Here is a 24,415-nt window from a genome sequence, read left to right on the forward strand (position 1 = left end):
AGCACAAACACAAAAAAAAAAAAAAAAAAAGAGAGACAGAAGGAGAAAAGGAAGACTGTTTTCCTAAATTAGTGATTAATATAGACCAGCACTTGAATGAGGCCTTAACCCTACTCATCCATACAATCACATAGGTCAAACAGCATAGCCATACACAATCAACCATAAAGAATAATCCATGGACAGGCAGTCATATCGTCAATAAGTATAAGTCGTCATTTACCAAACAATAGAAAAAATAATAAAGACAAATAATTCAGAGGCAACAACCCAACACAAGGGCTCATCAGGAAAATACACTGGCTTATATAGGGTTTCGCCACTTTAAATTCTCTACGCAGCCCAGTGTTGTGGCTACCACAGAATATCCATGGCATCCCCGTGTCAGGTATCACCCCCAAAATACATGCCTATGAAAGAAAAAAAAACAGCAAATGTAAAACAACCAAGTAACACCAAAACAAGCTTATCCTGTTAATATATCCCTCTTTTCAGCAACAATAGGTAAACTAAATATAATAAATTTTACCCAATCACAAATATTAACACATTGCAAAAAACCTGAATGAACTAAACAATGATAGAATTCATCTTTACCATGTGGCTAATTTTAAAAAAAAATCTGCTCAATTAGAAACACAATTCAAAATAAATGGCGCTGCAACAACCTCCGAAATTAGTTGAAAATTTCTTTAAGCATTTCTAGATAATTCTTTTGATATTTATTTAAAAGTTCGTTATAATGAAAACTAAATTTTTTAAATTGCCAAGTTAATTTATTTGCAGAAAAACCTCTTGATATCAATTTTTGACTTAAGATTTTACATCTATTTTTAAAATCAATATAATTACTACAAATCCTTGCATAACGAAGTAACTGTGAGAAAAACGCTGAATATGTGATATTTGAGTGTATATTACTTTCAGGGAATGGGAAATTAATCACTTCAAAATCAAAATCATCCGTTTTATTATACATTTTAAAACTTAATTTATTATTATCACAAATATTAATATTTAAATCTAAGAAATGATCTTCATGACCAGCGCCATGACTAGGTTCAAGAATAAGCTCTGATGGATATATATTTTTAGAAATATCAATGAAATCCTTACAATTTAAGACCAAAATATCATCTAAATATCTTTTATTATTTGACAAAACATGTTTTAAATTAATTGGATTATTCTTATCCATCATATATTTATATTCTAGTTGACTTAAAAACAAGTCAGCTATAAATGGGCTGGCATTCCCCCCCATGGGAATTCCCACAATTTGCTTGTACAAATCACCACCAAATCTTATATAAGTACTGTATAAAACAAATTCTAATAACTCAAAAATCATATCCAAGCTGTAACATCTCAAGTTAACTGTAGTATTAAAGCAATTTGTCCATATAGCTATTTTATTATAAGTGTCTATTTTTAAGAACCTTTTACTAGATAAGAGGAAAGATTTCTTGATAACAGTTTTTAAATTATCAAACACTACATTAAGTGATAAATTAGTATACATTGTCGCAAAATCGAAAGACTCAATTCTTTTAGCTGAAACCATTGTTAAAGAATCTATCACCTGCACTGAATTATTAACACTCCAATATGGATTAAAATTCGAAAATTTTTTAATACCAGAACAATAGGTTTTAAGTTTATTTACAATTTCCTTTAAAATTAAAGAGAGGTCAGTAGCAGCAATGCGGGTTGGACATTTAGCTGCTCCAGCAATAAACCGTGGTTTAGGGTGATTCTTATGAAATTTTACAGTCCAATATAGGGAAGGGAACTTTTTATCATGTCATTTATTTTAATATTAAAATTTTTAAAAAGTATTTCTTCAGTCTTTTCAATTAAATTCTCATCCTCTATATTTACCTTTTCATAAACGTTAGTTGTGCATAACTCCCTTTTTAAGATATCACAATACAGCTTCTGACAAATTATGGCAAAATTATTATTAGCTTTATCCACTGGCACAATTACAAATTCATTCTTTAGATTAGCAATTGCTTGTTTAATCTTCGCATTATAAAATAATGATTTAGTGTTACTATTTTTTAAGTTAGAATATATTTTATTTCTTCTTCTACTAATAATTAAATTCTTCCAACTTTGAAAACTCTCTTTATTTTTATTCTCTTTCTTACACCACTTATCAATAAATAAATCAAAATCATTTTCCAAGCCATCAAGAACACTCGATGGTTTCAGATGATGAGAAAGACGGAAATTAGCCCCTTTATTCATTATAATTTGAAGATCATCTTGCTTTATTATTGACAAGTCCCCTGTTATAACATGTTTATAAGTAGGATTTACAAATGGGCCAAGTTGCTTACAATTACAAACTGGTTTCCAATTTATATCACTATATATATATATATATATATATATATATATATATATATATATATATATATATATATACTAGCTGTTGGGGTGGCGCTTCGCGCCACCCCAACACCTAGTTGGTGGGGGCGCTTCGCGCCCCCCCCCAAGCCCCCCCGCGCGCGTAAGTCGTTACGCGCCATAATAGTTACGCGCCATTGTAGTTGTGTCCCTATGTCCCACCTGTGAATATAGATATATATATATATATATATATATATATATATATATATATATATATATATATATATATATATATATATATATATATATATATATATATATATATATATATATATATATGGTTTTAACTACGTAAAACTTGCGAATATACAACATTCTTTGCTGTCGCATTGTCTTTGCATATAAATAGATTGTCAGGTTTACCGACTCTTGAACATGCAACATATAATGGTCCATGGGAAAACAATCTGTATTCAGATCTATACCTCATGATTCTAATGATTGCCCTTGAGCTTTGTTGATGGTGATTGCTAATCGACCATTCCCTGTCCCGGTGTCCCGGTCGTCATTTACATCCCCCTGTTTCCCCCGGTGTCCCCGTTGTAGTTGTGTCCCTGTGTCCCGGTCGTCATTTATATTCCCTGTGTCCCGGTCGTCATTTGTATCCCGGTGTCCCGGTCTGTATATACATTCGTTTTTTAGTTTTGTTTTTCTCCTTTATTTTTTTCCTTTTTTTTTCTTTTTTAGCTTATTTAGATTTTTAGATTTTTTAGTTTTTTTATTAGTTTTTAGTTTTTTTTTCTTTTTAGTTTTTTTGTCCCGGTCGTCATTTATATCCCCCTGTTTCCCCCGGTGTCCCCGTTGTAGTTGTGTCCCTGTGTCCCGGTCGTCATTTATATTCCCTGTGTCCCGGTCGTCATTTCTATCCCGGTGTACCGGTCTGTATATACATTCGTTTTTTAGTTTTGTTTTTCTCCTTTATTTTTTTCCTTTTTTTTTCTTTTTTAGTTTATTTAGATTTTTAGATTTTTTAGTTTTTTTATTAGTTTTTAGTTTTTTTTTTCTTTTTAGTTTTTTTGTAGTTTTTACCTTCTTTTTAGTTTTGTTAATTTTTTTTTTTACTTATGTCCTGGTCGTCATTTATACTCCCTGTGTCCCGGTGCTTTGTTGATTGCTAATCGAACATTCCTTTTGTCCTGGTCGCTTTCTCTTTGAGTGTCGTCATTTATTTTTTTCTTTTTTAGTTCTTTTAGTTTTTACCTTTTTTGGTTTTTTTTAGTTTTTTAGATGAAAATTTTTTTTAGTTTTTTCCTTTTTTTCTTTTTAGTTTTTTATTGGTTTTTACCTTTATGTTAGCTTATTTTTCAGTTTTTTCCTTTTTTTTTAGTTTTTTTTTATTTTTTATTTTTTTTAGTTTTTTACCTTTTTTTAGTTTTTTTAGTTTTTTTAGTTTTTTTAGTTTTTTAGCTTTTTTACTTTTTTTATTAGTTTTTAGTTTTTTTGTAGTTTTTGCCTTTTTTTAGTTTTTTATTGGTTTTTACCTTTATTTTAGCTTATTTTTCAGTTTTTTCCTTTTTTTTAGTTTTTTTTAGTTTTTAGTTTTTTTAGTTTTTTACCTTTTTTTAGTTTTTTTAGTTTTTTTAGTTTTTTAGCTTTTTTATTTTTTTTATTAGTTTTTAGTTTTTTTTGTAGTTTTTGCCTTTTTTTTAGTTTTTTGTTTTTTTAGCTTTTTTATTAGTTTTTAGTTTTTTTTGTAGTTTTTGCCTTTTTTTAGTTTTTTTAGTTTTTTAGCTTTTTTATTTTTTTTATTAGTTTTTAGTTTTTTTTGTAGTTTTTGCCTTTTTTTTAGTTTTTTCAGTTTTGACGTCACCTGATCCAGTTTTTTCAGGTGACGTCACCTGATCCACGATCCACAGATCCACAGACAACTTATTTTTATATATATAGATAGTTTTTTTTTTTTACTTATGTCCTGGTCGTCATTTATACTCCCTGTGTCCCGGTGCTTTGTTGATTGCTAATCGAACATTCCTTTTGTCCTGGTCGCTTTCTCTTTGAGTTTCGTCATTTATTTTTTTCTTTTTTAGTTCTTTTAGTTTTTACCTTTTTTAGTTTTTTTTAGTTTTTTAGATGAAAATTTTTTTTAGTTTTTTCCTTTTTTTCTTTTTAGTTTTTTATTGGTTTTTACCTTTATTTTAGCTTATTTTTCAGTTTTTTCCTTTTTTTTAGTTTTTTTTTATTTTTTATTTTTTTTAGTTTTTTACCTTTTTTTAGTTTTTTTAGTTTTTTTAGTTTTTTAGCTTTTTTACTTTTTTTATTAGTTTTTAGTTTTTTTTTGTAGTTTTTGCCTTTTTTTAGTTTTTTCAGTTTTTTTTTTAGTTTTTTATTGGTTTTTACCTTTATTTTAGCTTATTTTTCAGTTTTTTCCTTTTTTTTAGTTTTTTTTAGTTTTTAGTTTTTTTAGTTTTTTACCTTTTTTTAGTTTTTTTAGTTTTTTTAGTTTTTTAGCTTTTTTATTTTTTTTATTAGTTTTTAGTTTTTTTTTGTAGTTTTTGCCTTTTTTTAGTTTTTTTAGTTTTTTAGCTTTTTTATTAGTTTTTAGTTTTTTTTGTAGTTTTTGCCTTTTTTTAGTTTTTTTAGTTTTTTAGCTTTTTTATTTTTTTTATTAGTTTTTAGTTTTTTTTGTAGTTTTTGCCTTTTTTTAGTTTTTTCAGTTTTGACGTCACCTGATCCAGTTTTTTCAGGTGACGTCACCTGATCCATCCACAGACAGACAGACAACTTATTTTTATATATATAGATATATATATATATATATATATATATATATATATATATATATATAATATATATATAAAAAATATATATATATAAAATATATAAAAGCAACACTATTGAGTATATTTTGTAACAAAATAGAGCACTTTTGATTACAACGTATCAGCTTGTAACCCTATTCATGATAAGTAGCCACCTAAGCCTTAATCTATTTTTATTTGTTGTGGAGGCGGGAGTGGTGGAAGCAGCCCTTTCTTTTTTTCTCTTGGTATAAACTGGCTTATTGTGCATCTAACCGTCTTAGCAAGGTGATGGTCCTTTTTTGCTTGAATATCAACGAATTAAAAACTCAGTTTTGCCTCAAAAGCTGAGAAAATATTTCAAACAGTTTGTGGTGACGAACTGTAGTAAGAAGCGACCCGGGTCAATAGTAACCGAAACTCTAAAAAATGGGATTTTGATACCAATAGTTCAATCAAAAGAATCGCATTTTAATGCTGATTTTACATATACAAGATTTATCAAGATCAGTTATACCCATCAAAATTTACGAGCCTGAGAAAATTTGCCTCATTTTAGAAAATAGGGTTAAACACCCCCAAAATGTCATACAATCTTTACGAAAATCACACCATCAGATTCAGCGTATCAGAAAACCTTATTGTAGAAGTTTCAAACTCATATCTACAAAAATGTGGAATTTCACATTTTTTGCCAGAAGACAGATCACGGGTGCGTGTGTATCTCTCTCTTGAATTCGCTAATCCTCAGTCGACCTACCCTATTTTTCTTTGCCTGCCTTGTCATAGGATTCTTTGCCACTTTTCGTTTTCTTCTTCTTACTTGTCTTCTTGTTAGTATGAGTTAATCTCCCTTATAAATTTATACTTTACGTAAAACCAATAAACTGCTTAATGAAGCTCTAGTCAATTCCTATTTGGCCAAGAAAGTTGAAAAAATGTTTGAAAGTACTCGAACAAACGGTAATAGCAAATTTACTGCTGATCGTGGGTTGCTTACTGAGGGTAGAAACTCTCAGATATAATAAATAGGGTGCTCATTCACCCCCCCTCTCCTCGCCTTGTCAGGACAGGGGTGTTGGGCTCCCAGCGCCCCTGTATCAATTTCAACGGATACTGTGTTTTTGCTTTTTTTTTACCTTTTTACTTTTTATAGTTTCGTAAGAAGTCACTCATATAAAATAATGAAAGCATTCATTATGTTTCAAGCGTTTTGATCTATTGTTTCAATATAAAAATGTTCGTGTATAACCGTTTCAACCTTCGCTATCTAAAATTAGCATCTTGTCCCTTCCCCTTGTTCCTTTTGGTCACTGCCTTCTATTAAATTTACTTTCTGATTTGCGACATATTTATTTTTAGCATCAGGAAAATCAACGCGATCCAATTTTTCCTCAAGTAAGCCAAATTCAAAAGCCATCAGCTGTCGTACAGCCTAGTCCTCAGCCAAACGTGATTGTTGTTGATACGAGTGAGATGACCAAAAATGATCAGCAAGGTAATTCTTTATTGTTTCTTCATACTGAAAAATATGCCCTCTCCCCCTCACGAGTCGTGTACATTCCTGATGTTCTTCCTTTCACTCAGACACTCTTTTTACTATTATTTAAAAAATATCCAGCCTTTTTCCCTCATGAGTCGTGTACATCCCAAGCCACTCAGACTTTTTTTTCACTCAGACTTTCTTCTTCTTTTTCACTAGCATTTAAGTTTTTACAATTGACAGTGAGGAGCAACATTAAGAATTAAAACGAACTGAAATTATTACGTAAATGAGGGGGGTTTACACCCTCTTCAATAACTTGCTCTTTACGCTAAAGTTTGACTTATAGTTCCAATCATTTAAGAATGATTCCTGAAACACAAGCTGTTTCAAAATTTCTAAAAAAAAAAAAGCTTTGACGTAACGTAAAGAGCAAGTTATTGAGGAGTGGCAACTCCCCTCTTATACATAATAACTTCTGTTCATTTTAAGCTTTAATGGTTGCCCCTTACTTTTAATTGAAAAAATTGTTGTTTTTTTTATTTAATATCTAATCGTTCTTTAAATAGTGCCGGGGAATCTGGCTCCCCCTCCATGGAAAGATCCTCCCAAGTACCCCCCCCCCCCCCCGAAAAATGTCTGTATACCGCCGTAGGGGAGAATTAGCGGCCCTCCAGTATTTTTGGTCTCTTCGAAAGAACATTAGAGCTTTTTTATTTCCGATCAAATGAGACCCCTCGCGATCTTCTAGGATCACTGGTTCGATACGATCACCCTTGGGGAATAAAACAACAAATAAACACGCATCCGTGATCATTCTTTTGTCTAAGAATGCAGAGTTTCACAGTTTTGTGTATAGGAGCTTGGAACCTCTACAGTGGGATTCTCGGATAAGTTAAATCTAATGGTGTGATTTTCATTAAGACCACTTGATGTTTTGAGGGTGTTTCTCCCGTTTTCCAAAAATTGGGCAAATATTCTCGGAATCTTAACTTTTGATTCAGTTTCGGTTACTATTGAGCCGCATCGCTTCGTGCTTATAGTTTGTTACCACGAGCTGTTTGATTATTTTAAAAAATCTCATCTCCTTTCTCCTCATGAGTCTTGTACATCCCAGGTCTCAGTCATCACTCTGAATTTCTTATTTTTGTTTATTATGTACTATTATTATTTGCCTTTAGATGACAATTTTTTTCAACACTTAATTTCTTTTCTTTTTTCTATTTTGCAACATCACGGTGCCGTTAAATTCGTAAAATCAGATTGATATTGCCTAAAAACAAGGATTAAGGCTAAAAAAGAAGGATTAAAAAAAAGGAAAATCCGATATAAAATGTGTTTGATTTACAAATTAAGACTTAACATTAGAATCTTTTTTGAAAAACACTGTTTTTTTTTCTATTATCAGCAAAATATGCAATGTCAGCAACTTTTTTCGATTATCATCACCCAATATCAACAAAATCCTTGATTTTGCCGATTCTTCCTTGGATTTATTATCCTCTCGCAAATATATTTTAGTCATTACTTTTCAATCTCATTTAAATCTTTTTTTGGTATACGAATGTTAATTGGTTCTTTTGAAAAAAAAAATAACTTGCGTACATCTCTGTCGTATAATCTATATTTTTTTATTATTTTAATTTATCTTTAATTTATTTTCTTATTTTTACTGTTTTAGCCAAAGAGTATGTGAACTTATAAGAGCAGAAAATGGTACAAATTTCAAAAAGAACAATTAATAACACCATCTGGCTTTTGGTGATTTTTTTTCTTTTTCATTTTACCTTAAACTACCGCATCCATATATTTTCAAATATTTTAGTGATAGGTAAAAGTAATAGAAGCAGACTTATATCGCCAGTAGGCCTACCAGCTTAAATTCAACAAGCCTGCTTAATCTTCCTAATTTTTTCACAATCTAGCCTAGACCTACTATAGTAGATTGGGTTTTGACTTAAAATAGTTTTTGAAAATAATCTAAAGCTGATTAATTATTCCTTACAGAGAAGTTTCAGCTGTAATTCTATTTATTTCCGGAATTAAATATATAATAATATATGATTTTTTTTTATAATTATGAATTTCCTATTTTGTAGTGAAGTCTCCAGACGCTGCACTTACAGTGGTGCTAGCAATTTTTAATCTCTTTTGTCCCATAATAAATTTCCAAAAACTCCACCTCTAACAAGTTTCCTGTCCTTTTTGATTTGAGACATCCTTAATTTTGAGATTCCAGAAGGTTATTTCCTATAATATTGACTAATACCAAAAATGTTGGCTGGGGTTTTTACTTCAATTGAGCACATCTATATAGAGTCGCTAGCATTTTATGTTTAGTTTACTTTTTTATTCAACTGAGCTACTCCGTATTGGTTAAGTGTTACACTACCATAAACATAAGATATTAAATAATTTTAACAAAGTAAACAAACTATCTACAACTAAGAATATTTACTTTGTCTTCATTTACTTTTTTTTTTTTTTTTTTTTTTTTTTTTTTTTTTTTTTTGTAAATTAATTGGAATTAACTTCGTGTTTTAACTAAGCTACTCCGTATTGGTTAAGTGGAACACTACCATGAATTTAGATTGTAGGTTAATATGAATATTAAAGAAATAAAAATTCTACCATTCAGGATATTTACTTTGTTCCCTTCATTTCTAAAAATGTTTATTTGTTTATGTTTTTTCTTTTTGTCAGACTTATTTGTATGGATAATTAGAAACTACATAAAATTACCCCCCTCCCCTCAAAAGGACATATTTCTTGTCACTTCCTGCTGAACACTAAACCCCAAACGTAACCATTAAAAAACTCCCCTCAAGATGATTTGCATAGTATAATCCAGTGGTGTAATTTCGTCAAAATCCTGAAGAGGGCGGGATGGGAGCAAAATTGGAGCCAGTTTTCCCAAATCAAGTGAAAATGACAATGAAAAATGAGCCATATAGCTATTTAAAAGAATTTTTTTTAGTGAAGTTATTAAATAAAAATAAAAAAGTTTTTTTAACTTAAAGTAAGGAGCGTCATTAAAACTTAAAAAGAACAGAAATTACTCTGTTTATGAAAAGGGCTTTTCCTCCTCAACGCTCCGCTCTTTACACTAGAGTTTGACTCTCTCTAAATTCTACTTTTAAAATAGTAAAAAACTTTAGCGAAAGAGTGGGGCGTTGAGGAGGAAAAGCACTTTTCATATACGGAGTAATTTCTGTTCGTTTTAAGTTTTAATGTCGCTCCTTACTTTTAGTTAAAAAAACTTGTTTTTTTTTATTCAATTTCTGGATGTTTTTGGATTAATGCATGTTTTGATCTTGGCTCACCTTAATTTTTTTGACTAAATGGCTTTCTCATAGTTTTAATCGAAAGATTTTGAGAAAAGGGAGCGAGATGGTAGGCATAGTTGCCCTCCAATTTTTTGATTGCTTAAAAGGGCAGCTAATACTTTTAACTCTTACGAACGTTTTCATTAGTAAAAACATACGTAACTTACGAAATAACTTACGTAACGAACCTCCATATTCGTATGTTTTTATTTCTTATATGAGGGGGTTCATCCCCTCGTCAACGCCCCGCTCTTTACACTAAAGCTTAAATTTTGTCCCAATTCCTTAAGAATGACCCTTGAATCACAAAGGCCGTGGAATGAATAAATACTTTAGCGTAAAGAGCGTGGAATTAAGAGGAAATAAACGTTTTAATGATGCTCCTTACTTTCAGTTGAAAAAACTTTTCGTATTTATTTTTTCATTTTTTTTTAATAATGCTAGAAAATCCTGCGCCCCCTCATTGAAATTCTCTTCCCCCATGACAAATTCCTCCATGGAAAGATCCTCCCACGTACCCCCCCCCCATCAAATTCTCCCCGCCCCTCAAACCAAAAAAAATTCCGTGAAAACGTCTCTACACTTCCCAATAGCCAGTACTATATGTAATGTAGCCGCTCCCACGGGGACTGTGCGTTAGTAAGTCGTCTGCAAAGACATAGTTATTAGGTTTTTCGACTAAGGTAATAAAATGGCTATTTCAGAATTTGGATCTGGTGACTTTGGGGAAAAATGAGCGTGGGAGGGGGCCTAGGTGCCCTCCAATATTTTTGGTCACTTAAAAGGGGCACTAGAGCTTTTAATTTCCGTTAGAATGAGCCCTCTTGCGACATTCTAGGACCACTGAGTCGATGCGATCACCCCTGGGAAAAAACAACAACAAATAAACACGCATCCGCGATCCGTCTTCTGGCAAAAATGTGAAAATCTGCATTTTTGTAGATACAAGCTTGAGACTTCGACGATAGGGTCTGATACGCTGAATCTGATGGTGTAATTTTCGTTAAGATTCTATGACTTTTAGGGGGTGTTTCCCTCTATTTCCTAAAATGAGGCAAATTTTCTCAGGCTCGTAACTTTTGATGGATAAGACTAATCTTGATGAACTTATATATTTAAAATCTGCATTAAAATGTGATCCTTTTGATGTAACTATTGGTATCAAAATCCCATTTTTTAGAGTTTTGGTTACTATTGAGCCGGGTCGCTCCTTACTACTGTTCGTTACCATGAACTTTTTGATACTAAATGTAAAGATATACTAAAGAAAACTGACTCGTTTATGTGAATGCTTGACTTATGCAGGTTCTTCTTAGTTTTGACAAGATTTCTGAATCTACTAAATTTCAGCTGGAAAGGGGGGCAAATCGAAGTCTGGGAGGGGTAATGACCCCCTCTTTCCCATAGCAGATTACGCCCCTGCTATTATCATAATTCTCAGTTGGACCCCTAGATCTAATCAATCTGTTGTTAGTCTTCTGGATTTAATCCATTTGGCATCTTAACAAGTTTTATACATAATAGTTTTATTATTTCATTGGGATCACTTAAATGTTTTTTTTTTTTTCGTTTTTTTTACAACGTTTTTGTGGGTAAAAAAGCAATGGTAGCAATTGGTAAAACGTCATTTGGTCAATTTGCTTGTTGTATAAAACACAGTTTTACTGCTATTACTACTAGTAACACATTGCAGCTCTAGGCCACCACAATTGCATTTACGAGAGGCCAACCAATTTTATGCATGATGGTTTTATTATTTCGTTTTAGCATCACTTATGACTTTTTTGTTTTTGATTTTTTTTTTTTTTTTTTTTTTTTTTTTGACAATATTTCTGTGGTTAAAGAAGTAACTACTAGTACTAGTAACTCATTGCAGCTCCAGGAAACCAGAGACCAGCCAGTTTGGCAGCTTTACCAATTTTATGCATGATGGTTTTATTATTTCGTTTTAGCATCATTTATGACTTTTTTGTTTTTGATTATTTTTTTTTTTTTTTTTTTTTTTTTTTTTTTTTATTGACAATATTTCTGTGGTTAAAGAAGTAACTACTAGTACTAGTAACTCATTGCAGCTCCAGGAAACCAGAGACCAACCAGTTTGGCAGCTTTACCAATTGTATGCATGAGGGTTTAATTATTTTGTTAGCACTATAACATTTCTATATATATTTTTTAGCGCTATAACATCTTTATGACACAGAATATTACATTATATGAAAAAAAAACAAGCTTGATCAATTTTACCGGTCTTTTATCTAAAAAAAAAACTAATCAAAATACCTTAAAACTGTAAAGATGAATATGTAGAAAGATGTTAAATATTGTCAGCTTTTGAACTCCCTGATTATTTAGTTCTTTTTGGCGAGGCAACTTTAATTCCCACTGTAAATGATGCACCAGAGTTTTTTAAGGTGGCCGTTGAAATAAAAAAAAAAAAATACATGCATAAGAACCTCGCTTTAAGTAGAGACAGCCTATAAGAAATCTTCAAAGGAAACAACCCAAGGCTCGGTAATCGGTTTTGATACCTGTTTTAATTGCGATAAACATGCTTCAGAAATTTGAAAGAAATGCAATTTTTTACTTTTGTCTCTGAGAAGATTTTATAAAAAGTTTGATATCCGTAGAGTCTGGCAAAAAATAAAAATTAAAAGAAAAACGGAGCGAAAAGACAAAGTAGATCTGTTGGCAAGGACCTCTGCCAAGCCGTTCTTAGCGTTCAACAAAAAAAGGGGGGAACCGAAGTAAAGAAAGTGAAATATAAAACAAGGAAAAACACAAACCTTTTGAAGTAAGCTGTGACGAGACAAAAAAAAAGAGAGAGAGGGAAGGAAAAATTTGAAATATAAAACAAGAAAAAAATCCATACCTTTTGAAGTAAGCTGTAAGAGACAGAGTAAAAGAGTGGAAGCAAAAACCAAAACAAATGAAAAACCAATCAAAAATCAGATCGGGCAAAAATTCTATCCCTAGTAATTAACTTAGCCTGTTTAGTGACGCAAATTGGGCATATAAAAATATCCCCAGTAAGCCAACCAGAAATAATAAAAAAAACAACGAAAAGCGTTGAAGTACTGCTCTATTTGGTGAAGGAATTTGGGTTATTTCCCAAATAATTTAATCACAATTGCATACTTTACTTGCACGGGCAATTAAAGTTTTATATCATCAGTTAAGATTTTTACAACTAGCTTATGATTGTTTTTATTTTTATTTTGTTATTTATTGACAACATTTTTGTGGTTAAAGAAGTAATAATAATAATTGCCAAAACGTCATTTGGTCAATTGGCTTTTTGTATAAAACAGATACTTTGACTGCTGCTACTGCTAGTTAGTCATTGCAGCCCCATGCCACCATAGCTGCAGTTACCAGAGGCCAACCAATTTTATGCATGATGATTTTATTATTTTGTCCGCATCACTTACTTACGATTGTTTTGGTTTGTGTTCTTTGTTCTGTTTGTGTTTGTGAACCGGAACTTCGTGTATGGCAAAGGACAGCCGAACTGCGTCAACTAAAAGCCAGCTTCTAGTCTTGTATGAAAAACAGTGTGAAGATTCGCTAAATCTGTATCCCTTTTAGGGCGTCAAAACGATGGAACCACTGCCACTAAAAAGAAGAAGAAGAAGAAAAGTGGCAAGAAAACTTCTGATCAGCCAGGTGAAGAAACATGGGGTAGGTCAAACGCAGATTTGTAAATTCTCAATCATGACTCGTCTTTGAAACTCAAAGAAATCGAATTTGAAAGTTCGACCGTATTTATTTTCTAACTAAAACTATTTTATACAATTTTGTACTATGTTTTCAGTCGAAGATTAAAAGATTTTGTCAACTATATTTGTTTCGGTAGCTTTTTCCCCCCGAGTTAGTGTAAATTTTTGGCCCTTGGGATTCTTGTCTGCGGCCAAAGGTATGTCTCTTTCAAATTACGATTCCTTTGACACGGCGAGTAGGTAACTAATTTGATATTATTAATGTAAAATTTTAAGTATGAAATGTTGAAACAGTTCTGTATTATAGATAGACAGAGAATAAAAGGTTTTCTAGAGGGGTTCTCATACTTAAAATAAAAATAAAAAGGCCATTTTTAGACCTGAAATTTTTGCTCTTTTACCTTTTAGTGTGTTTAAAAAAACAAGTCTAAGACTATAGATCTTAGGTAATTTTTAAGGAATTTATCCCTCCCTCTACTTCCCCCTCGGTCGTATGCGTTAGGTGCCAATTCGAGGAACCTACATGAAATCACAATAAAGATAGATGTACGCACGTCCATCTCTTATAAGATTGTGCGCGATGACTTTTTCTGGGAAGAAAGTTAACCACTTGTTGGGAGAGAATTAAAATGCTTAAACTGCTTAGTCTCAAAGTTCAGTCGAAATATACATCTAAGTTACCAAAATATCGTAGAATTTTGTTAGTTTTAACTTCGCCATATAACTAGAAACATTAGAGAGCTGTGTTAATAATTTGATGGATTTTTCAAATTTTCTGAACTCACACAAGGGAATGCCTAAATCATAAGTACTTCCATCAATTAATGTGTGGGTATTTTTATACACCATTTAAACCTCCCTCTTTTCTTTCGAATCCCTCAAAGGTTAACAGTTGTACAAGCTCTTATTTTACAACCTCTTCCCACCATATTTGATGACGTTGCCTGGCCGACTTAAATGAAAATAATATTCATTTCCGAAAATCTCTCAAACTTTTTGACTATCAAGATTTTTCAAAGTACAGAGGAAGGACTAGAGTTGGACAGGAAGGGGGGGGGGTATTAGCCTAATTGTCGCTGAGTAATATGGGCAAATTAAAGAAATAAGTGATTTCACTTATTGTGGTATACATGTGTTTTTTTTTTTCGCTATATTTTTTTTTTCATATGCCTTATTTGCTAGTGTTGTGTAAATGTAGTCTGGTCCATTAGGAGCAGAGTTTTGGTGTTGGACAGAGTAACTGTGTTAATTCGCGGAAGGGGAATCTAGGAAGGGAAATTCACGGGATTCAAATCTAGGAATGCAAATTTTTGTTGCTTTATTCAATTTTTTTAACGAAAATACTAAAAAAAACCTTTTAATGAAAAACAATGGAAATACATTTTTTGTTTTAATCTAGGGAATGGGGTAAACAAAAATCTTAGAGGGGAAATACCCCTCCCCCTTTAATCTATCCCACTTGGGACAGATAATGTGCAAGTGATACAAGTGCAGTCCCAAGCTGGTTTTTAAGAGAATAAGCGATTTCCATCCAACTATACCTCGGCAAATCCCAAAACTGCCTGTGTTCCTTAGTTTTAATCAAAGCAGTCTGTGACAAATCCACAGTCTTTTTAAATGGTTTTGTTTAAGTTGGTCTGTTTAGATCAGTGAAGTGCATTGTGTTAGGATCGAATCTTGTCAGCAGCATATCACCCACTTCTGTGGTCCGACTGAACTGAAAGTTACGTACGAATTGATTTACTGTTTAAAACATGCCAGCATGCTCATAACCCCTCAACAAAGGAATATAGTTTTGGAATCTAATACATGTTCTGATCGGAGCTTAACGGTATTACTCTATGATTGGTTGTTTTGAAAGAGAGATCATTTTGGTTTTCATGGGCTTTCTGAAAGCTTTCGATTCAGTCCTTCATGAGCAATGTGGAAGATTCTTTGGTTTTATGCAATCCTTGTAAAAGTTATAAAAATGATCGAAGCTCTGTACGGAGGACGGTTGTGTGTAATAGAGACTAAAAAGGGATAATCGGATCAGTTTACTGTTGGATGCAAGGATGCCTCGTATCAATAATCGTATTTGCCATAATCATACTCCTCGCTTTGAGATCTTGTAATGTCTGTGGTGGGGTACAGATAAACCCTCAGAGATAACTTAATGACTTGGACTTTGTCGATGACATAGCTCTTTCTGCTGATTTCGCAGAAAATATGCAACGGAACATAGAGGAGGTAGCTTCAGAAGCCTCCCGAAGAGGCCTGCAGATCAGTGTAGGCCTGCAGAGGCCGAAGGGGCCTGCGGAAGACCAAGGCAATGTCCAACGGCGCTATCACTTCGCTGATTGTAGATCTAAAACTTGGGAAAATTGAAATTGAAGAAGTCAGTCGATTCAAGTATGCTCTAGGTAGTACTCTCAATCAAAACAGCAGTTGCGATAGAGAGACAGAGTTGCCACCAAGTGTGAAAAAAATCACCAGATTTTAGTGATTTTTTGGGTGATTTAGTGATTTTTTTCAATAATCTAATGATTTATGTACTGATTTAGTTATTTTTTGTTTAGACAATATAAAATATCACTAGAAATAAGGATAAATCACTAAGGGTGGCAACCCTGTAAAGAGATCATCCTCCGAACTGTATGTGAAGCTGCAGTAGCCTATTCTGTCAATTAAATAGCGTTTGGAGATTTAGTGAGTACTCTCTGAAATTTAAACTTTGCGTGTTCAACAGCAATGTAATGTCCATATTTATATATGGATGCGAATCCTGGAGCCTGTCTAGAGCTGTAAAGGAAAGGCTATTTGGATTTGAGAACAATTGCCTTTGAAGAATACTTGTGATTAACTGGGCTGATAGCTTCTTACCAAGCAACCTGAAATAATCGATGAAGTCTGATTGGAAGGCGAAGATACTGGGGATGACTTCCCTGTATCGTTTGGTACTGGAAATGCGGTAGACAACGAACCACTATTGGTCGTTCCTTGAAGGTGAGGCAAGAGTTATAGGATCGTCCCTTAATGAGCTGTGGTCTCTGGCTCAAGCTCCTCTGACGTCGAGGTCAACCATTCCTGCCCTGTGCGCCACTAGACGTCGGAGGATCTAAGTATAAGTAAGTTTGAAAGAAAGTAGGTAGGATCACTTTAAAAGGTTGTATAGGCAAATCAACACCTTTTTAGTTTTAAATTAGCTTGATGACTTTATCAGAAACTGACAAGAGTGGATTTGTCTGCATTTGAACAAGGCAAGGTAGGGATTAAAACCCTAAGCCCACTGACAGTGTAGGGCCTCGTCACTTCATTAGCAGAGTCAAAAATGTCAAAGGAAAACGGAAAAGCAGTGTTTATTTTGTTATATTATAGGATTAAATTCTCTGTAAGTGATAACCAATCAGGTTCTTTTTTTAAGAATTTAAAGTTTAATCTAGTCTGCAAAAAGTAGGCCAATGTTTGCTTGGAAAAATATTGGCAGGTTGAGTAGGCTAGATGACATAAACTGGTAGACCTACTGACGACAATTCTGGTTTCTTTCCCCTCCCCTAGAATTATCAGAAGACACAAGTATGCATTAGTTTAGGGGAGGCTGAAAGAAACGAAAAAATGGCCAAATGTTATATGGTGTTGGTTTTTTCTTCTTTTTTTTTTACATTGGCTCCAGATTTTACTCATACACGTTTGCCACTATCTTTGTTTCTACTCATGAAGTAAAAACAAAAAAATACGGCCTTATCTCCAAATAAACAAAAAGAATACAGAAAACTTGTTTAGGGTAAATCTGTTAGAACTTTTTTTCCTGATAAAAAGAAATACTTTTTAGTTTTTAGTACATTCGGAGGTTAAAAAAAATGTTCGAAAAATAATTATGCAATCCTTTTTTCTCTCTCCTGGGTAATGCTCTACTGTCTGGTGATAAGACGGAAAAACTCGTCTACCCCGCTGTTCAAAGTTTCTCCTTTTACCATCCTTCAAGAAACTCTGAACACTTTCAAGTCTTTCTATCAAACAGTTCGTGGTAACGAACTGTAGTAAGGAGCGACCCGGCTCAATAGTAACCAAAACTAAAAAAAAATGGAATTTTGATACCAATAGCTACATCAAAAGAATTGCATTTTAATGCTGTTTTTAAATATATAAGTTTCATCAAGTTTAGTCTTACCTATCAAAAGTTATGAGCCTGAGAAAATTTGCGTTATTTTAGAAAATAGTAGGAAACGCACCCTAGAAGTCATAGAATCTTAACGAAAATCACACCATCAGATTCAGCGTATCAGACCCTATCGTCGAAGTCGGATTCAGCTCGGATCTATCGTCTGATTCAGCGTATCAGAGAACCCTACTGTAGAAGGTTTAAGCTCCTATCTACAAAAATGTGGAATTTTGTATTTTTTGCCAGAAGGCAGATCACGGATGCGTGTTTATTTGTTTTTTGTTTGTTTTTTTTTCCCCAGGGGTGATCATATCGACTCAGTTGTCCTAGAACGTTGCAAGAAGGCTCATTCGAACGGAAATGACAAGTTCTAGCGCCCTTTTTAAATGACCAAAAAAATTGGAGGGCACGTAGGCCCCCTCCCATGCTAATTATTTACCAAAGTCAACGGATACAAATTCTGAGATAGCCATTTTATTCAGCGTAGTCGAAAAACCTTATAACTATGTCTTTGGGGACGACTTACTCCCCCAGAGTCCCCGTGGGAGGGGCAACAAGTTACAAACTTTGACCAGTGCTTACATATAGTAATGGTTATTGGGAAGTGTACAGGCGTTTTCGGGAGGATTTTTTTGGTTGGGGGGAGGGGTTGAGAAGAGGGGGATATGCTGGGGGAACTTTCCATCGATAATTTGTCATGGGGGAAGAAAATTTCCATGAAGGGAGCGCAGGATTTACTAGCATTATTTAAAAAAAAAAACAATGAAAAAATAAATATGAAAAAGTTTTTTCAGCTGGAAGTAAGGAACAGCATTAAAACTTAAAACAAACAGAAATTATTACCCATATGAGCCGCTCACCTCTTCCTATTACCTTGCTCTTTACGCTAAAGTATTTTTAGTAATTTCAACTATTTATTCTACGGCTTTTGTGATTCAGGGGTCATTCTTAATGAATTGGGACAAAATTTAAGCTTTAGTGTAAAGAGCGAGGTACTGACGAGGGGGCGAACCCCCTCATATATGTAATAAAAATATGAGAATACAAAAGTTCTTTACGTAAGCTAATTTATAACTTACGTAAATCTTTTACTAATAAAAAGATTCGTAAAAAATTTCTAGTTGCCTTTTTAATTAACCAAAAAATCGGAGGGCAACTAGGCTTCCTCCCCCGCTCTTTTTTTCTCAAAATCATTCGATCGAAATTATCAGAAAGCCATTTAGCAAAAAAAAAAATGCAAATTTCGTTTTAATTATTCCTCTGCGGAGAGCCAAAATCAAAACATGCATTGATTCAAAAACGTTTAGAAATTAAATAACAAAAAAAAAAATTTTTTTTAACTGAAAGTAAGGAGCGATATTAAAACTTACAACGAACAGAAATTACTTCGTATATGAAAGAGCTGCTTCCTTATCAACACCCCGCTCTTTACGCTAAAGTTTTTTACTGTTTTAAAAAGAAGAATTGAGAGAAAGAGTCAAACTTTAGCGTAAAGAGCGGGGCGTTGATGAGGAAGCAGCCAAAAAACTTGTTTTTTTTATTTAATTGGAGAATAAGGCTAAAAGTAAAGAGCATAATTTAGGTCTTATTTTATGCTTGGTAAGTTTTAAGAAAATGTACGAAATAGAAGCAGTTTGCTGGGATGCAGCTCACACTTAAGTTTATGAGGGGTTTGCACAATTCCAACTTCATTAGGTGCGCTTAGTAAATGAAGTTGATACTCAAGTCCAGATTAAGTGAAGTTACAGCTTAAATACTTCCATTGGTAAAACCTAGAACCAACTATTTAATTGAAAGAAGACTCAAAAATCGAATTTAGATGCCTTTCGACTCTGAATGTAGGCGCTTGTAATCTATATTTCTCATTTATTCTCCTGGTATTGACTGACAACCAGGAAAATCACTGAACACTCAAGATGAGTAACAGAAAAAAGCTTGTGTTCGACAGATCAACTCCCTCATATGACTTAGAGCCATCTGATTTGCAACTTCTGGTGGAAGAACTAAAAATATTTATTGAACATCCCAGTGGCAGCAGATGTAACAGCAACTTAAAAATATGACGCCGAAGACAATTCAATTAAAATAAAAATACTAATTAAAGATATGAATTAAAACATTAATATAAACTTTAGATCGAATCAGACTGATAAACCATTTAAAAGATTATAATTGGTCTGCACAATTTTTCCTGCTTTAAGTTCGGTATCTATTTAGACATGTGGCTAGATGAGGAAAAACAATGACTTTGGTTTTATAGAAGGGGGTCAGTTCCTACTGTTAATTAGCCGTATGGTAATTAGACAGTCTTACGTGGGAAGAACTATTAGATATTACTTAGAGGTTACTCTTAATTCGGTATTTGACACTTTTTGCAAAACACAAAAAAACATTTGCGGGAGTGATTCTAAAAAAAAAATGTTGGGTTATTTTATAGGGATGATACCCAGAGGTCTTGAGATTTCTCTTGTAGTCCTCAAATTTTTGTTTTTGCAATTTTTACACCATGATCTGCCACCTTCCCTCCCTCACCAGCCAAAAAAAGACTGTGGTGCCCCAAGCAGCTGCCTAAATCTCACTGCTCTCTCCCTCCTTTTTTTTCTTGCTTCAGTACCCCAGCAACAGTTCTCAATTGATTTAGATGCGGCTTAATTAGCAGTATATTGAAATTTTCATTCAACTTTTGCTATTTGCCACGAGAAATTTGTTCCGAATGCAGAGTCCTCTTCATTCGAGGAACCATCAGGTAAGAACTATTGTCGCTACTTGAAGTGCCTTTGATAACTTTTGACAATGCACAACTAGGATATAAATGTTAAAATACATCGAGTCGCTATTAGAGATCTAAAGGCTTTCAGTTCTTCCGGGCTTAAAGAGTAAGACAAACAAACGGAAATAGGTCTTATATGTTACTTATAGTTACATGTTACTAATTTCAGAAGTAGGTTTTTAGCTTCTAGTTATGCGTTCTCAAAATGGAGCAAGTTACGCTAGGTATTATGAGAAGCCTTCCTATATTGGTTGTCTTTTTGATTATCATCAAATTGTATCACTTTTTTTTTACAGTATGTTAGCCATTGCTATACCTGTCTACCTTTAAAATTAGACAGTATGTCTTGCTTTCTTACTGTAATTTTTATGGAACCAGACGATAATTCATGGTTCCCCCCACCAATGGAAGACCGAATGACTGATGTAGTCCAACCTGATATGTCAGTGGAAGTCTCCCAAAGGATCCAGGTCATTCGTGAATGTCTGCCAGAGATTCTTCCCTGGTTGCCCGGTCTTGGTTCCCAGATCCTTTGTTCAGCTGCCTCCTCTGTTAGGACTTACAGAGAAGACCCTTAGTTTTAGACCATCGAACCTCGATGCCGGCGGAATCATTAAGGACCTCGAATCGGTTAGTAAGCCGAAGCTTAAACTCAGCTTTAATCTCTGATCTCCGCAGTTTTGATGGATGGAATCTGTCGGCTTATAATTTTTTTGGAGGGTGGGGCGCTTAGGCTTAGCTTGAATTAATATAAGAGAAGAGCGTGGCATGAGTCAGTTTCTGAGCTTGTATTTGCACCTCTGTTGGCTCTTGCATCCCGAAATGAGCTCCTCCACTATCTCCTGACAATTGTGTTGTCGATCTGAGCCAGGTTACATTGTGGTCCTTCCTGTGTTCGAATTTAATGTTAGCCAGACATAAGCTATTGTATTTAGAAAGCTGTAGCAGTCTTTCGCTGTTCGAGCGTCTATTACTAATGGCATAGCGTCGAATTATCTCTTTGATATTGGTTTGCCAACCCTTGCGTTGAAGTTGCCATCGACGAACAGTATGTCATCTCCTCGGGCGGAGTCTAGAATTCTCTGTAGCTCAAGACGGAGTTTCTTGCTCTAGTACTGGCTGCCAAATGATAACAGAAGACGTAGCGACTAGATCCAGGAGGAATCCAAATCCATGGAGACTGCTTCAACCAGTCGGTCCAGAGTTGCAGGGTGTTATGTTTCTGATTCTGTGACGTCAATTGGTCTCGTAAGTGTATCGTTCAATCTAGTCTCGGAGAGGCAACAATTTGACACCATACTTCTTCATTTCATTGGCAAGGAGTATCAGGTTTGGCTCATTCTTACGACTTCTTGCGTTCCATGAAGCAACTTTAAGTTTCTTTGTGTTAATGATTCGTTCGCTTTTTAAATCAGGCATTATCTGAACCTGATCGCGTCGGGTTTCGTGGACGCCCTGGTATTGATCGTGTTTTTTCAACTTTATGCATTAATGTTTCATGGGAATTTTCTTGACCGATAAGCCTCTAAAATTCTGGCACCTCGTTCCTTTAGCCATTCTGCAGATTGATCTAGGCAACCAGCTATAAATGGGGTAGGAGGGGCTTCGAGTTAGAACCACTATACCTCCCCCTCCAGAAAAAAAAATCTGAAAAACTACACAAACATACGCACATTTTGGTTATACTATGGCTTGAAAGACTTAATAGCTGAATCCTCGACCTTCAAAATAGCATGCCCCTCCCTCCTTTAAAAGGGATTTCTCCCTCCCACCAGCTCCTGAATCAAAGTTCTAATTCTGGTACTGGTATTTATTTTTTGCGACCCCCCCCCCAGTAGGCAATTATGTATTTGCTCCTTATTTAATTTCTTTTTTAGATGCAAACATTATATTCAAACCTAAAAAAAAATCCCAAGTGAATTCTTGACCTTCAAAATAGCACACTCCTGTTGCTCTAAAAAGGATTTACTCCTTCCCACCAGCTCGTGGAATCAAAGCCCTAAGGCTCGCATGAATATCTAGTATCCCCCATCCCCCCAATAAAGTTAGTTGCATATTTCCTTCTTTTTTTATTTTTATTTTTTAGATGCAGATAGTATATTCAAACCTAAAGAAAACCCAAGTGAATTATTCCTCCATATCATATTCGCATACACCTCCATTAATTGTACTACTACACGCTCTTTTATTTTCATAATAGTTGATACTTGTATAGACGTGCCAAAAAAGTATTTGAAATATTAAAAGAGAAGTAAAATAAATTGAAAGCCCTAAGGCTCGCATGAATATCTAGTATCCCCCCTCCCTCTAATAGAGATAGTTGCATATTTGCTTCTTTTTTTATTTTTTGTTTTTTTAGATGCAGATAGTATATTCAAACCTAAAGAAAACCCAGGTGAATTTTTCTATATTTTTTATTTATTTTAATTTTAGCTGCAGATAGTATATTCAAACCTAAAGAAAACCCAAGTGGATCTTTTTATATTTTTTATTTTTAGCTGCAGATAGTATATTCAAACCTAAAGAAAACCCAAGTGAATCTTTTTTTATTTTTTGTTTTTTAGATGCAGATAGTATATTCAAACCTAAAGAAAACCCAAGTGAATCTTTTTATATTTTATATTTTTTAGATGCAGATAGTATATTCAAACCTAAGGAAAACCCAAGTGAATCTTTTTATATTTTTATTTTTTTAGATGCAGATAGTATATTCAAACCTAAAGAAAACCCAGGTGAATTTTTCTATATTTTTTATTTATTTTAATTTTAGCTGCAGATAGTATATTCAAACCTAAAGAAAACCCAAGTGGATCTTTTTATATTTTTTATTTTTAGCTGCAGATAGTATATTCAAACCTAAAGAAAACCCAAGTGAATCTTTTTTTATTTTTTGTTTTTTAGATGCAGATAGTATATTCAAACCTAAAGAAAACCCAAGTGAATCTTTTTATATTTTATATTTTTTAGATGCAGATAGTATATTCAAACCTAAGGAAAACCCAAGTGAATCTTTTTATATTTTTATTTTTTTAGATGCAGATAGTATATTCAAACCTAAAGAAAACCCAGGTGAATTTTTCTATATTTTTTATTTATTTTAATTTTAGCTGCAGATAGTATATTCAAACCTAAAGAAAACCCAAGTGGATCTTTTTATATTTTTTATTTTTAGCTGCAGATAGTATATTCAAACCTAAAGAAAACCCAAGTGAATCTTTTTTTATTTTTTGTTTTTTAGATGCAGATAGTATATTCAAACCTAAAGAAAACCCAAGTGAATCTTTTTATATTTTATATTTTTTAGATGCAGATAGTATATTCAAACCTAAGGAAAACCCAAGTGAATCTTTTTATATTTTTATTTTTTTAGATGCAGATAGTATATTCAAACCTAAGGAAAACCCAAGTGAATTAGATGAAACGGAGCGTGAGCTGGAGGCGTTCAAGCGATTCTGTTTGGATTCTCGACCGACGGATCCAAGTACAAAGTTAAAGGTCAATCTGAACGTTAAAGATATTTTTGCCCGTACAAAAAATGGGAATTTTTAAGACTTGTGATACTTTTATAATTTCTCTTCAAAGTCAATTGTGTCAATAAAGTTTTTCTTAAGATACCTTACCATTGAAGGATAGTATTTTATTTCTTTGTTTATTGGATTAATAAGCAGATTTATTTTTACCTTTTTTAGGATTTTTTAGGAGGCTTTTTAAAGAAAAATGCTGTGTTATACTAAGTTATTCTGGGGAAGTTCGTAATTTCCAAGCATGGTATAGAATATACCATTGGCGGGTCTACTTATGCACATCTACTGAGAGGTGTACA

General features: G+C 33.3%; 1 protein-coding gene across 3 annotated transcripts; it reads left to right on the forward strand.

The window, feature by feature from the left end:
* The first annotated feature begins 6,489 nt into the window (after nt 1–6,489).
* Nucleotides 6,490–24,206, forward strand: LOC136024843 (protein FAM193B-like). 3 transcript variants are annotated; one of them, XM_065700339.1, is made up of 3 exons: nt 6,490–6,654; nt 13,551–13,643; nt 22,679–23,202. In XM_065700339.1, exons 1-3 carry the CDS (start codon nt 6,633–6,635, stop codon nt 22,834–22,836), a joined length of 273 nt encoding a protein of 90 aa, XP_065556411.1. In that variant the 5' UTR covers nt 6,490–6,632; the 3' UTR covers nt 22,837–23,202. The 3 variants fall into 3 exon arrangements, with proteins under 3 accessions (XP_065556411.1, XP_065556412.1, XP_065556410.1); XM_065700340.1 differs by lacking the exon at nt 22,679–23,202 and adding an exon at nt 23,223–23,951 and having other exon boundaries at nt 6,491–6,654; XM_065700338.1 differs by lacking the exon at nt 22,679–23,202 and adding an exon at nt 23,963–24,206 and having other exon boundaries at nt 6,499–6,654.
* Nucleotides 24,207–24,415: the final 209 nt, after the last annotated feature.

The sequence above is a fragment of the Artemia franciscana genome, chromosome 3, assembly GCF_032884065.1.
Source record: "Artemia franciscana chromosome 3, ASM3288406v1, whole genome shotgun sequence".
Classification (NCBI taxonomy): Eukaryota; Metazoa; Arthropoda; class Branchiopoda; order Anostraca; family Artemiidae; genus Artemia; species Artemia franciscana.

Excerpts from the sequence above, each read along its gene's own strand:
- LOC136024843 (XM_065700338.1), top strand. The coding sequence starts at position 6,633 with ATGACCAAAAATGATCAGCAAG. Across the intron at positions 6,655-13,550 it reads GACCAAAAATGATCAGCAAG|GGCGTCAAAACGATGGAACC; the intron begins GTAATTCTTTAT and ends TATCCCTTTTAG. Across the intron at positions 13,644-23,962 it reads GCCAGGTGAAGAAACATGGG|ATGCAGATAGTATATTCAAA; the intron begins GTAGGTCAAACG and ends TTATTTTTTTAG.